Below are 15,407 nucleotides of genomic sequence, written 5' to 3'. Positions count from 1 at the left end.
GTGATACTCACAGCTGTAAATGGAGTAAGGACAAGAAACAATGGACAGACTGAAGCTCAAAATATAAGAAAATGGATATAAGAAAATATGTTTTCTTTGTGTGTACAGTCCAGTATTGGAAATTGTTGCCCCGAGGCTTTGCAGTCCTTATCTTCAGAGGTTTCTTCCCCTTGGTTTTCAAAACCAGAGCCAAAGTGGATGAAGCCTGGAGCAACCTGGTCAGACCTCAAGCTGACCCCCTCCTTCAACCTTGAGGATGGACCACAGACCTTCCAAGATCCTTTTCAACCTGACAGTCCTTTGACTGCCATACAAAGTTTGCAGAGCTCTCCTCTGATCTTTCATCTATTCAAGTCTTAGGTGACATCATTTTCCAGCAAATACAGCTTACCAGTTTTTAGTGTCCTAACAAAGCTATTGTCACTGGAGGGAAACGGGGAAAAAAAAGCCTGAACAGCTTATTGATTTGAACAGACTCCCACAGTCTACTGGCTCCAGTGTAGGCATGTTTATTCATTGACGCCAGCTTTGCCCAGGTGCTCAGACCTAAGCACCCACACTACTTAGTCACAGGGTGAGTAGCCACTGCCCAAGTTACTGTTCCTTTACCAGTGGAAGCATTTCTAGAGATGTATCACAACAGAGTGGGTTTTTTTTTGTTTTGTTTTGTTTTGTTTTGTTTTTTTTTTGCTTTGTTTTTACAGTATGGGGGAAAGAAAAACCTCTCCCACATTAACTGGAAAGGAATCGTCAAGCATCTGTCTGGGCTTCTGGGGGAACTGTGGGACAGCTCTGAAGGATTGCCAGATTTATTTTGTATCCTCAGTTGCAGGGTGGGCAGCTTGCCAGCTCGAGTTAAAACAATACCTGAGGTCTAGTTTATATTCCCAGCTGGGCCAGCTAGCTAGGATTTAAAACACTCGTAAATTTGGGTGTGAGGGCTGTGTATGCTGACAAGGGAATTAGGCCATGGTTCTAGACGACTTTTCTTTCAATCCAACATCTGCTCAGGCAGTTCCACTGCCCCCCTCGCCTCATTCTCCTCTGGGTGTGAGCAATCATGGGCAGTATGGGGCTGAGGCTGCAGCACCAGCCTGCAGAGCAGCTGCCCCACCAGTGCCCAGTGGTGGTACATCCCTGCTCCATGCTCCCATAGAAACACAGCAGGCAAGGACCAGTAAGTGCCTTTATGATGGCAGGGATAGGCTGATCTCCTTTTTTTCTTTTTTTTTTTTTTTAAATGAGCCCTCTCTCAGCTGCCTGCCTGCTGTTCCCACTTATCCCACTCTTCTTTCATTCCTCCCACATCCAACTTACTCTCTTTGCTTTGGGAAGAAAGGGTAGACAACACCACTTTCTTTCTTAATTCATCACCTGTCATCAAAATCTCCATCAGAAAGAAAAGATGACAGTGGCTGCTCCAAGCACAGTGCCCAACAAAACATCATAACTTGTTCTTCCTGCCCATCTCCCATGGCAGACAATGCTCATGGCATTCTTCATCCCCAGGAACACCATGGGAGGAAATACTCAGCAGTGCCTCATCTTGCAGCAAGTCTCTGGCCACTATGATGGCACGACCCAGCAGGTGGGTCAGCAGCTCTTCAGCACTGCTCACCCACTTCAGCTGTGTGCTCACAGGCAGAACTTCTGTGACTGTAGCACCAGGGCTACTTCTGTTGCTTTGTAACAAACCTACCTACAGCAGTTACACATGCTGTTGCCCAAGACCCAGCCAACTCTCTCTTTAGTTCCTCTGTTACCTCCTCAAAGTTTTGGCTGCCCTAAGAATTGACATGAAGGAAATAAATATATAATACAACATGCACCTTTTAACGTTTCTCCAATAAACTCATTTCTAATGAGCAACAAAGTTGTATTCAAAACAATAATCAACATGCATTCAAGTGAGAATAGTTTTAAAGAAGCAATCTATTGTCCTCCTATAGAGGTAACGATTTTTAGAAATTTAAACTGGCCATAGAATATCTTCTAGTTGATTGATAGAAGACAGCATGAAGAAAGAAAGATTTCATCCCAGGTTTTTACCATATCAAAATAAAACAAGAAGCATGGCTTAAAGGAAAGTCCATGTTCTTCAAAGAAAAATATCTAAAGACTCCAAGGGCAGGTAAGGTTTTCTGATGCTGTGTGAGCAAGGAATAAAAAGTAAGAAAATGTAACTTAGAGGCTTGAAAGAAATACCATCTGTATTTATTGTACATAGGAACACATTTCACAATGTCTAGTTAAACCTGGAATAGCACTACAGTGAATTTAAAACGCTTACTCAACTGTTTAAAGTGCTGCATTAGTATTGCTAACTTAAATTTTATACAGAAAATTTACCGGTTAATAAAAACGCATCAATGCAACATGTGCTTATTTTGATAAGATTGGAGTACATGAAAAATCAAAACAAGTCTCTTTTGTTCTGGGTAAAGACAATCAGAAAACAAAATTGCATCCTCCACTGAGGTAAGAAAAGGTATAGCATGGAGACTGTCTGACAAACTATTGTTCCCAGAAGTCTATTGTTCCCAAATTCATAAATAATATTCCTAAGGGAAATCTTAAAAAATAAAAATAAAAAAAAATAGTTCTCTTCACACTCCTCCAAATGCAGTAAATGAGTTCTTATTCGGCTGTTAAAAGATTTTCTTCTGATATCTGCGCTCCTTTCACTAAAGTACTTGCACAGAGAAAAGTTGTGAAGCAGACAAAGATGTTCAGCACAGACATATTGCAGAAATCTATCCAGTAAAAAAAGATCATACCATCACATCTCTGATCAAGTATTTGTGAAGAACAAACTAGCAGACTATTGCAACATTCAGGGGAACACTGCTGCAGTGTAACAGGGAGGTTCTGAGCCCCCCAAAAAGACTGCACAGGGAGCACACATGTGCTTCCTGAAGCTGACTCTTGTCAATTAATACATCAGACATGTTTACTTTCTTCCAGTGTCACAAAGTTCCTTCAAGCAAGAGCAGAGAATTAAGCTGTCTACAAAATGGCTTTGTAATTGATCAAATTCTTCTTCTTACTCACAATCAGTAATAATTATTCTTATTTCTAGCAAATACAGGACTTTCTGATTCTCATTTTCTGAAGCACATAACACAGAAATACTTGCAAATCAATTTGGATGTTCTGTAAAATTGCTTCTTCATTAAGTGTAGCATTCCTAAAATACACAGTTCACTATAACATCTCTATCTTTTCATCAGCCCCCTACTCCCTTTGCTATTTTTGAAATATCCTTACAACATGTAAACATTTCCAAAACATGCTCTGACATGTTCAAGCCCACAAATCACCACTGCAGTTCAGCTATCTGAAATTTCCACAATCTCATTTCCACAATCGAATGCATGCTACCTTGTTCAGCTACCTTTACAATTTTTTTCCCAGAGCTCCTGCTTAGCCTTCCCACTGCAGTATAAATTGCTGACACCCTAAAAAAAAATAAAATAATAATATGAAAAATCCACTGCATTCGGCTTATTTTAAACATGCCCTTCTCAAAATCCTCTCTCCTCTGGTCAGCTACCAGCAGTTCTTGCATTGCATAGTAGCTATGACCCCTACATTTGAGGTGGCATGATCAAAGGAGCCCTGGCCAGACTTGGGAAAACATTTCCACTGAGAATGGACATACTGCCTGTCAAAAGGTTATTCCCACTGTGTACAGGGAGCAGCTCGTATTACTGCAGTGTAACATGAAAGTGCAAAATCTAGCAGTAGTAATCCACATACATGTTTTTCTTTCCAAAAAGGGCATATGGGATACACCGACAGGAACAGAACATCCGTATTATCATTAGAAGGGAGGGGACGGACAGGAGAAGGAAAGCTTCCTTCATCAGTCCAGTTGCAGGAACTGGACGCTTAAAAATGCTTTAAAAATTCTGTCTCTTACTGTAGAAATTACCTCTCTCCACCATATTTTTTTTTTCCCTCTTTTAGTTAATTTATATATGCAAATTGCATCTACATGTAGATAATCACACACATACACATGATCAGACTTTACACTCCGTGGAAGATAAAATAACTTCGGAGGCGTAAATCTTAATGTCAATGACAGGAAGGCTTTGGTGAACCATTACCATAAATCTGACAAACGCTAATTTGATGGGTGGCTGTATATGTCTGCTGCAAGACCAGTCTAGACAGTCTATTGAGAAATCCTAAAACACAACTGTTTGTTCCCTGTAACACCATCTGGATATGGCAATAAGAGCCGACCCAGTGCCATTCACACATGGATCAAAGCACATGCTAATGCCATCATGAAGTCATACACATAAAAAATTCAATCTGAGAACTCTATGCAATTTTCCTAAGTCCTCAGTGAAGAAACCTCAGACTTAGCGCAACTCAAGCTAAGTGCATGAAGAGGGGGAGAGGGTGGAAAAAAAGAAGAGAATATTTAATGAGCTTGGCCTTCCTAAGGAATGTTAGGCCACCCATTGTATTGGAAAAGGCTCATGTCACACTTCAGTCATGGCACCCATCAGGGTGCCCCTTTACAAAAATTGATCCGGAGGTTTTTGTAATTACCTGTTTCAAACAGAAAGAGCGCCCAAAAATACAAGAAGTTTTCCAAGGTGTAGATCTCCCATTTTTTTATTTAAGATAGACCTGGCAGAATTTTTAATATTGCAGACAATATTGAAAAACCCCTTTCTCGTTAAACTGCACTGTGGCACTAGATCAAAGCACCAAGGGCCCCCTATTGAACTTTTCTAAATATTACAAACGTAAGAGCAAGTCTGGCTATGCAGAAATGTAAAGCCAAATTTTCTTCTGTCTACATAAACACACGAAAAAAATCCAGGGCTTACCATGATGTATCTTACAGTACAGTAAGCATTCTGTAGCTATACTGCAAACTTCTGCTGGACAAAACTCCATCCACTCGAAAAAAAAAAAAAAAGAGAGAGAGAGAAAGGAAAGAAGTTACTGATGTCTTTTCCTGTGTGCCTCACTCAAGCAATTTCTGGGGTGCTTCCAAAGTACTGCCAGTCAAGAGATCTTGTAATTTTTATTTGTGTAATGCATTGTTTAGCAATATCAACAACTCACAGAAGACATCTGACTTCATAATTATGACCATTTATTCCCTTGAAAATAACTATTAATACTAATCTTCCTGTGAGTATATCATACCCAGCATTTTGACTGTTGAAACTGTATGTGCTGTCACTCATTCAGTTTGAAGGGATTTTTTTATGATTCAATTTGTAAGACTTAATTATTTGCTAAGACTTGATTTGTAAGACTATGATTCAGTTTGTAAGACCTTCTGTAGCAAGCAGTCTTTAGGATTTCTAGAAAAACTACAGGATGATGTTAGTTTTGCTATCTCCCTTGATCATCTTCACTATCAGGCAAACTTTGACAATATCTGATACAAACTATCATTAAAAGCATTTTTTTAAATCCTTTCAAAGCAATCTAAGTATTTATATGTATTTCATAAAGAAAACATTAAGGAAAGACCACAATTCTAGCCTCTCTAAAATACATTCTAAGTTCAAAAATGACAACTGGCAAAATGTATTTCTGTCAACATAAGCAGTAAAACGCACGTTAAATAACTATTAAAACTGCATTTTAAATGTTTATAGTCTTGTGCTGGCAATTGCCATCCTCACAAAAAGAAACAGAACAAGCATTCACGTCGGCAAGAAGAGCTTGCCATAAAGTACTGCATCTCCAATATGCTGTTCCGTTAATTGAATCTAGGAAAATAAACTCAGGGGTTGTTTTTTTTTTCCAGACCCTGCAAAAATCCGATGAGTCTGAATGTGCATACAAAAACAAATAAATAAATAAATACAAACCAATGAAACCAAATTTCTAAACAAATAATTTAATGAAATTCTTGGTCTAAGTGAAAAAATGCATGCCTTTAAGCACAGTTTTGTTACATTGATTCTACTCAGGTGCATCACAAACAATTGTGAAAAAGTACACGCTACATTCCTCTTATTTTCTGATGCAGTACTTCTATGACATGTACACTTGTTTTAAAATTTAAAGAACGATGTACTTTACATAGTTGTTAATAAAAACTTCAGGACAGAAAGAATTTGAGATTGCCACAGAGACTGCATACTCTGAGGAAGTGATTTCTGTTGATGTGCCATCAGAATGACCAATTCTAAATACTTATTTTAAAATGATATAGATTAAATACTTTGGGGGGGAGGGATTGGAGAGGGGAGAACTTATTTTTGTAATCAAATGGCATTAGGACAAGAAAAGTGATCAATGGATCTTTCCCTTCAAAGCGTGCTTGTGGATAAACAGTAAAAGATCTCCACAAAGATTTCCGGTACTAGAAAACCCAAGAGGGACTGGCTCTGATTTAAGACCTAAAAGACTGATAAACTATGAGTCATCAAGTTTTCAGATGGTAGAGATGTTTCAATATGGGGAAACGTGAAATTTACAGGAATGCAGTGCACATCACTAACCATCAGCCTTTCTTGCAGAGAGCAAACTCCCCTAGAGGGACAAAAAAAAAAAGTTAGGAGCACACGTACTGCAGTGACTTCTGATTATGTTTGAAGTGGCATTAGATGGCATTATATGAGCATGATGTTCTTGTATCTTTGAATCTCATAGGGAACAGATAACCAAAGAACACAAATGCTTTTAGCACCTATTTGTAAATACCGTTAACATCCCATTTCCCTCTCTCTGCCAAATTTCGACACCGGTAACAGTCTTGAAAGAACTGACCCAGTTCTATTTAACCTAGCTGTTAAATGTTTCAGACACGTAGTGAACGGCGCCTTTACTTTCCGACGGCCCACGTTCAAGCAGCGCAACGGGACAGCACTGCCATCTACCGCCCAGTGGCAGGATGAAGCCCTCCACGGCCGGACCTACCCCGGAGTCCGCCCCGACGGGGAAGCCCGACGCTCCCAGCCGGAGACTCAGCAGGACCGAAGGCTGAAACCCTGCAAGATATTCTCAAGAGGGGCACCCGCATCAGTACGCTCTTCGGGGAATTCTATCACTCTACAAAGAGAAAAAGGCGTAAAAGGGAAGGTGTTTTGTTGGTGGCTGGCTTTTTTTGTTCGTTTGTTTCTTGGGTTTTTTTTAGGGTGGGCTTTTGTTTTTGTTTGTCTGTTTGTTAATTCGGTGCCTACGAAGCAGACCAGCAGCTGCAACTGCTCCCACAAGCGCCTCTTCCAGCGCCACGCCGCAGTCGGGTCACCAGACAGCTGCACAGTGCCCTCTTCTGCTTTCCCACCAACATCACTGCACCGTCTGAACGCCAAGCCTCTGCCATGCATGCTTCAGTCCTTTGCAGCATTTCCAATTTTTCCATCCTCCTCAGAGTATAGACAGTGTGGCGCGTCAACAATAAATCTGTTTGCATCCTGAGAAACTATCGATTTCCATACACGGATAAACATTACATTAGCTATTCTAATTACATAGACAGTGCTGTAAGCACAACAATCATTAATGCTTCCAGTTTTAGCGCAGCTAACTTGTTTCTACCAAGTGCTATAGACTCAAATCATGCCTGCATTTAAAATAAAGTTGGCAGATAAGCCATGCACCAGCTAATGAAAAGATAGTTCATTTCATTGCTTAAAAGAGCTGACAGTAATTTACTGATAAACGTAATTCATTTCAAACACAGTATTATAAAGAATTCGCTGGAGATATACAGATGTGCTTTAAGACTTGTTTCTTCTGCTGACTTTCTCATGGAAATAAAAGAAGAGAGCCCTAAAGGCTGTATTTGAAAATTCCACTCAAAAAGTGTTCTGCCAACAAACTTGGACCCTCTAGAAATCATTGATGCAGTTTTAAGAGAAGAGAGATGAGTAATTAATAGATCATAAATGCTGAGGCTACTGAAAACGTAATATGTAAACACGCTAAAGAAAATCAAGCAACACCATTATGAAAAACAAAGGAGTTATCACTTTTCTTTTTACAGGGTACAAACAGCCATGTCATTACTTCAGTCGTAAGGTAAGTGCCATGTAATTAGAGCACAAAGTTATTTACATCTCACACATTACATGGCAATAAAAGCAGGTTACCTGTTACCATACGTAGCAATTTGCAGTTGATGGTGACAGCTGGCAGATGTTGAAGGCAATTTAATAAGGTCAGAATAACACTGTGAAATCTGTAATTACAATACTGTCAAGCTACCAAACTCAGCAAGGTTTTTCTGTTGATTTTGTCTTTTTTAAAAAAACAGATTCTATCAAAATGTGAATGACCTTTCAGAAGGCGTAGGTGCAGTTTGCACCTACAAATCTGCAGAGATGTTACAGATACGGTGGTCTTGAAACATCTTAAACAAACTATCTGATATTGAAGCATAGCTAAGATATCAACAATTAATTATGTGTTGTCTCAGAAAGCCAAAGATCACCTCAAGATTCTGCTCTCTAAGCCTTATTCTAGTTTTGACTGTGTAGCTTCTTCTGCATATTTCTCTTTCAGTGATACCTTTAAGACAATTAAAAGCTCTCCCCCAAAGACCTCTGCAGTCACTCTACTCCTCTCACCTGTTAAAATTTGCTTTGCACAATCCACAAAAGCAATCTATAGATCTCTATTTTCTATACCTATTAGATGAAATTAAATACAGATAATTGGAAAGTTAAGAAGACCAAATTGCTACACAAATCCAATTCAAACAAAGTGCTGATCACATGAATCAGTCTCTCTCATCTGGGAACAGATTTACAAGATACCAGACTATCAAACTCAAACTGCAGAATCCATAAGGAAAACAAATTTAAATTTCATGTGCCAAGTGTGGTGTATACAAATTACTGATTTATTCTTAAAAGATGCATTCACTTTTTAACCAGTAATCACCAGTGAACAAGAGCCAAGGCAAACGCTGTAAAGAGCCACATTTTAGAAAACCAAAATTGGAGAACTGAAATCTTGATAATGTTTCTCTTGGCAGTTTCCCTTTTCTGTATATTTGAACAAAGACGACCTGCTATGCCCCTACCCTAGGTCACCTAAGAATCAGAAGTAATCAGAAATCTAGTAGTTTATGTGTCCTTTTCAACCAGGAAAAGGAAGCAGGCACCTTCAAAAGCAAGAATCTTCTCATTCTTAATGGACAGCTGAAGTCAGTGTTTGAGCTCTTCTATGCTTAGATTCAGTGGAAAGACATCACCAATATACAGCCACTATAGTAAAGAAACAGTTGTCATCAGGATGCTTATATTAAAGACGAGCTACACTATTTCATTTTTCTTTAGCAAAAGACATTAATTCCTCCATGGCAGCCTGAAATCCTCATCACCAGAATTACCAGTTGACCCCATAATGGGTGACAATTTTACAGTAGGACCAAAAAAAAAAAAAAAAAAAATTACAAAAGAAGCATGAGATTCAAGTGGCTTGAACTGCTATACAGAATTTGTATAAATATCCTCAGAGAGAGGAGGAGAAAAAGATTTGCAGTATTAGATGGAAACTGTACGATTGCTGTCAGTAACAAAGAAAAGCAGGAGGAGTTTAATACACACATCTGTCTGAGAAAAAGCAAAGAACATTCATATTGTGATGATGAAATAGTTTCCATTCCACCAGTAACTCAAGAAGATGTTAAACAGCCGCTACTAATTGGACAATTTTACATCAGCAAAGCTGGATAACTTGTATCCAAGTGTGTTGAAAGAGATGGCATAGGTACTGCCTGGATTTGTAATGCTTATCACTGTGATGATTTGGAAAAACGAAACTGGAAAAGTTCAAAAGAAAAGAAAGAAAACAAATGCTATGACAACATTTACAAAAGGAAAACTGGATGCCTCAAATAATTATAGGCCTGTCAGCCTTCAGAAGATTTTGTGCAGCAAAAATATTTTTAATGTACTAGAATAACTGGTGATTATTTGATTATGAAGATTCTAAGTTAAGCTATGCAACGAGAGCCAATCAACAGGTCTACAGATAAAAGTCTTCTTTCAATCTGTGTTCTAAAATGAAGATTTTATGTGATATTCTCAGGCTTCTGCAAGATACACTATTTTGTAGTGAAAGATATTTTGCTCAATCCATTAGAAATGTAAAAGTACATTTATACAATCTTAGAAGTGATTTAGTGATATTGGATTTGATTTACGGGCTCCAGGATGTACATGTGAACAAGTAGATTTTCACCAAGTGATACCTTTCCAGTATGATCCCATGGGACCTGTCCATGCTCTTTGCCATTTAACACTACCTGCCCCAAAGGAGCCCAAGAGTCATGATTAGATGTGCATAGGACTTCCTGGAAAGTAAGCAACAAAAAGCAAATCACAGGGTATATTCAGACAAGAAGTTTCATTTAATAAACAGGGAATTGGTAGGAATTATAAGAAACCCATGGGTATGGATATTTGCACCTAGGAAAAAAAAAAAAGAGAGAGAGAGAGAGAAGTTAATATTTTCAACCCTGGGGAAAATTCTGGAGGCAGAGTTTGTATATTTTCATGAACCATCTGTGAGAATCAGTCACAGCCTCAAAGGACTGACGTCTGCTTTGGAGATTAGAGAATTACGAGGCTGGGGAGAAAGGTTTTATGAAGTCTGTAGTTGACACAAGAACACTTCTCATTACACTACTGTTGTCTGTCCTCATGTCCCCAAAGAATACATAGAAAAATAGAATCAAAGAGGTCAGGACAGGAAAGAGTCATTAGATTAAGTGAAAGACCAGGAAAAAAAAAATATCCAATAACACCAGGGCTTGAGAAAGTCGTAATATTTATCTTAGAAGAGAAAGAAAAGCTTTCCTTAAAGCATGCAGAAGGGAATCAAAAATGTCATATGCAATCATGAAATGGGATGCAGTCAAACACTAGAACACCTCACTCAGATTGTAATGGAGTCTCTACTACTGGAAGTAGTCAAATCATAAATGGATGATTTAATTCACTCCTCTAAGACAGTTTAGAAAGCACCTATGGAGTTTATTATGAATAAAGAAAGACAAGGTAATCAAAACAATACGTTCTGGATTTACATCTACTCACTTCTAATGGACAACCAACAAACGTGGCTTTACTAAAACAAACAGAAGGCAGAGGATGTCTCCGAGGTGTGTATTTCCTGTGTTAGGTTCCACGAGTGCCATTGTGTGCTGTTCAACATCTCGCAGGGCTGGCAGAAGTCTGTATTATGCTGAAGTATCCCAGACATGTAGGATCAGCTTACATTTAAAGAAGTAACTCTAACAGAGACAATATAGAGTCCACAAAGTTACAGCTGCTATAGGCTGAATTTGGCTCCTTCTGCTTTAGACCATTCCAATACAGTAAGCAATGCAGAATAGACAAAATTTCCCATTTACAACACAGTAGAACAATCTTGTCAATGCCAAGAGAAGTACTTCTTTCAGGACAGCAATGCATGTCAGGCACAAGGATATGCAAACCTTTCCACAGAGGTGATTTCCAAAAACAGCACAGAGAAAGCCTCCTGCTTACCCCGTGACAGGGACTGCGAAGTATGCAGCAGCAATCACTACTTCCAGAGGAAGGAGCAAAGAAACAAGGTAGAATGGGAATAGGAGTACTTGTCATTTTCACTTTCTTTCCCTGTACAAGCTATTAATCCAGCAGCAAGAGCTGTTAAGGAAAGGAAGCAGATCCATAGGCGTTCATTGTTACTCCCACCACTGCTTAGAAGACAAAGCGCATGCCTTTATTAGTGCAGCTGAACACAGGTGAGGAAGCATTTTGCTCTTGGGCTCCATGTGGAACACATGGAATAAGCCTGAAGAAAACATCTGCTTACCAAAAGATGGACTCCAGTGCACTTCATCTGGCTTTCCAGTGCAAAAGCTTTTTATAAACATGAAATTCTTGTTCCATGTTTGCGGCATCTCACCAATTCCACAGATGAAGCATACACATTTCTGTGGAAGAAATTCAGCTTTGCTTGCAGGCATCACTCCAAAGAACTGCTGTTCGCCTCTCTTACATCAAGTAATAAAAAGTTCTCCAGGCTAAGATATACTGGCTCACCACATTTATTCAATCCCTATGATTTTAGCAGATTCAGCCAACTTATACTGGAGTTCAATGGTTACGGGAGAATCCAGAAAGGCACTGAACTCCAGCAATTATATTTTAGCCAGTGAAGCAAGTAGAACCAAAGACAAACATACAGAGAGCAGACAGTTTGTCTTCAACAGTAATAGCTTTTACCTAGTCCATTTTCAGAAGAGAAGCACAGAACTGAAAGTTTTTGGCTTAGATCCAAAAATAGATAATTTATGCATGCAAACAGGCCTAAAGGGTGTGCACTAACTCCAGAATTCAAATGAAATGCTATTTGAAGGTGACCAGCATCAGTTTAGTAAGCTTTTATTCAAACCAAGACAGTACAGAAAATTTACCTTATTGCACATTTAAGCATGAAAGGAGGGAGTCACCAAACTGTCACTCAGAAATAAGACAAGACCAGTTCCTGCTGAAAATACATTTCCTTTTCCCAGCTGGGAACTTACAACAGGGAAACCTCACAATTGAGAAAACATTTCAGAGAAGAGTGCATATACACACCCACATTGGAACAGATTACCAATTGTTAGACTAGTGAAGGCAAGCATATTTCTCTAAAGCAATCCCTTTTCCTCTCAGGAGATAAATCTTATGCAAACAATACTTGCTAACAACAAAAACATAAGATGTCAAAAGCGTTCTCATTTGTTATGGTATTTAATATCAAATTGTACCAAGCACAGTGTGGGAACAGAAAAATACTGAAAAATGCACAAAGTCATTTGTAATGTTATGTGGGTCAAATTCAGAATAGCTTTGTTAGAAAAGCCTGGAATGATTCTGAACTACAGGAGGCCTTTAGGAGTCTTAGGGATGTTCTCATGAGCCGAACAGGCATAAAAAAAAGAAAATCATATATAACAGATTAAAGTGAGGTTGCAGTGAGCCAACGCGGATAAGAAATACAACACAAGAAAACACACTGGCAGGAAACTCTCAGCAAGCCAGAACACAAATGTTTTCAGTGCTCTGTGGAATAAAATGAAAAGTGAGATAAACGGGCAATACAGCAATCTAAGAAAATACTCTCTGAAAATTCACATTAAAAATTTGCATATATGCATGCGTAAGCCACACTTCTTCCGCATTTGAACTTCAGCATTACCTAAAACATCAAGTTCAGATGAAGTTATTGTGCTTGAGATAGTAGTCTGCAGATAGAACATGCTTGTTTCTACCTTACATCATTTTATTTCATTCCTGCAGGATTATTCAGCACAAATTAATACCACAGGATGTTCTTTAGTTCCCAGATATAGCAACAATTCCAGTTTGGAATACTGCATTTGTCACTTAGTAATATGAAAAGACCGTGACTAATTCATGATCCAGAAAAATGCAAAGAGTAATGTCCAGAAGGATGATAAAAGACATCTGAAAACATATACTGGGCATATATTCCTTACCAAATTTATATCTTGATGACTGATGATAAAGGACTCCTAGACACAACATCCCAATTCAAGACAAAGCTCCTCCTTTAAAGTGTGAAACCAAAGTGAATGAAAGAAAATCCTATGAGAATTTCTCAGCAGGTGGTGCAAAGCTGGCACTGGAATGCTGCCTTAGTTAACATCTTGACTTGGATCACATGCTTCTAGGCTACTATCAACAATGAGTCAATCTCACGCAAACATGGAAATAGCCTTTATGTACACATCTTTTTTTAATATCAGGAGTACAAGAGCATTCATGAAGCCTTGTGAAGACTGACCTACTTTCATGCAAAGGTGAAAGTACAAACAGTATTAACATGACTTAACAAGTCAGGGAGAGAATGACCACTATGAACACACACAGTTCATACCTGATGCCTAAGCAAGGGGAAAGGGAACCGCAGAACTCGAAACAAGGCTCTCCTTTCAGCAGCCAACTGGTTCTTTCGGCTCAGCTGCCCCATGAGGCCTCATTCAAACTCTGCTTTTACAGGTTTGAACATTCATCCAGAAAAATACTGTAGAAGTCATGTGACAGCACGAAGCAAGTGTTTCAGTGAATCAGCAAGGTCTCCAAGCTCTATTAAGATGTGCCTAGATGTTCTTCTATAATTCCCATTTCTTCAAGTATGAAAACTTGTTTACTCTTGAACAATGAGTTAAACAAAAACTTAAGTACTCTTGGTTTTCATGGTGGGTGGGGTTTTTTTGTTATTTTTTCAGATAAAACCTTTCTCATTTGGATCCACTGCTAGACACTAGAGCTGCCTAAACTGTTTGATTGCATCCTCAGGTTTTCTGTAGAATCTGTTTATTGTCAAATATATCTGGAATCCTTCTTTGTAGTCCTTGGCACTCATCAGCACCAAGTCTTTGTAAGCTGTTCAACACAAGACTTAAGGTGAGACAATTCAGAATTGGGCCCTCCCCGAAGGACAAAACTGTCTAACCAGAAGGGATTTACATTGGTTCTCTTTCCAAACCAGACAAATTTATCTTCCTGGCAAGTCTTCTTCCACAGTGCCTAATAGCTTAGTCAAGATAATGGAAATGGCAGAAAGGCAAAGATTGAATGTGTCGTAGCCAACTTTTGCTCACCTTCAAAATCCTTCATCTATCTCAAATAATTATCCATGTGAAGACAACCCTGTCTTGAGAAGGTGAAGTGACAACTGTACTCCCTTTTTTCTGTAAATGCTCTATAATCAGAAGATAAAAGACGGATGAGTTTCAAGGTTCATTCTCCAAATAAACTTGTACAATGAACCAGAGATGAATCAGTTGTGAAAACAGTAAGAAGAACTAGATAATTTGCTAATTTATAAGGTCACTTATTTAAAAAAAAAAAAAAAAAAAGAAAAAGTTCCCTACTGCACACACACACAGTATACAAGCAGGAAAGCAAAAGCCCACTGCAGTAAGATACTTTAGAATAGAGAAATTTGACAAGAATCAAACAGATTCTAGGTATTTACAGAGCTGCAATGCTAGAAAGGAACAGATTATAAGGAAAAGAAAATGTTTAAAATCAATTTCTATCATGTATTACACAAAATCCTCATCAACAGGCAGATTATTCCACATGTGATCACTACAGGAGTTGGTTTTCAGTTTGTTTTTTACTCAATGTTGGAGGCAATGCTCCCAGATGGACCACAAGTTCAAAGTATGACAGTTATTATGTTCTTATCATCTACACAAGAGCTACAGGAAGAAACAGTTCCACTTTGCATTATCCACATGACAACAGCAATTTGCTTCTATAAAAATGAAATTAAGAAAAAAACAAACAATAAAACCAAGACAAACCATACCGAGCTTAAGAGCTGTATAGATTTGCAAGGCAACAGAAAATGAATTACTGTGGGAGGAACAGCAGACACTCCCTAGCACTCTCCTTCCT

At 38.6% G+C, this 15,407-nt stretch overlaps 1 protein-coding gene across 7 annotated transcripts in view; it reads right to left on the bottom strand.

Annotated features, from left to right (window-relative positions):
* ARL15 (ADP ribosylation factor like GTPase 15) overlaps positions 1-15,407 on the bottom strand; it is a 223,726-nt gene that overhangs the window by 159,929 nt on the left and 48,390 nt on the right. The window contains exon 1 of one of the 7 annotated variants that reach the window (XM_042875449.1): positions 11,800-11,850. The exons of 5 other annotated variants lie outside the window; for them this stretch is intronic. In XM_042875449.1, coding sequence (XP_042731383.1) covers positions 11,800-11,826 — 27 coding nt within the window. In that variant the 5' untranslated portion in view covers positions 11,827-11,850. Of the gene's footprint in view, positions 1-4,850; positions 4,869-11,799; positions 11,851-15,407 lie in introns of those variants that run through there. One more of the 7 variants, XM_042875451.1, reaches the window with a different exon arrangement.

Source organism: Lagopus leucura, unplaced genomic scaffold, assembly GCF_019238085.1.
Source record: "Lagopus leucura isolate 7727_CA_CO unplaced genomic scaffold, USGS_WTPT01 Super-Scaffold_100014, whole genome shotgun sequence".
Taxonomy (NCBI): Eukaryota; Metazoa; Chordata; class Aves; order Galliformes; family Phasianidae; genus Lagopus; species Lagopus leucura.
Note: the sequence above shows the minus strand (reverse complement) of the source record. Positions and strands in the feature narration are given on the sequence as shown.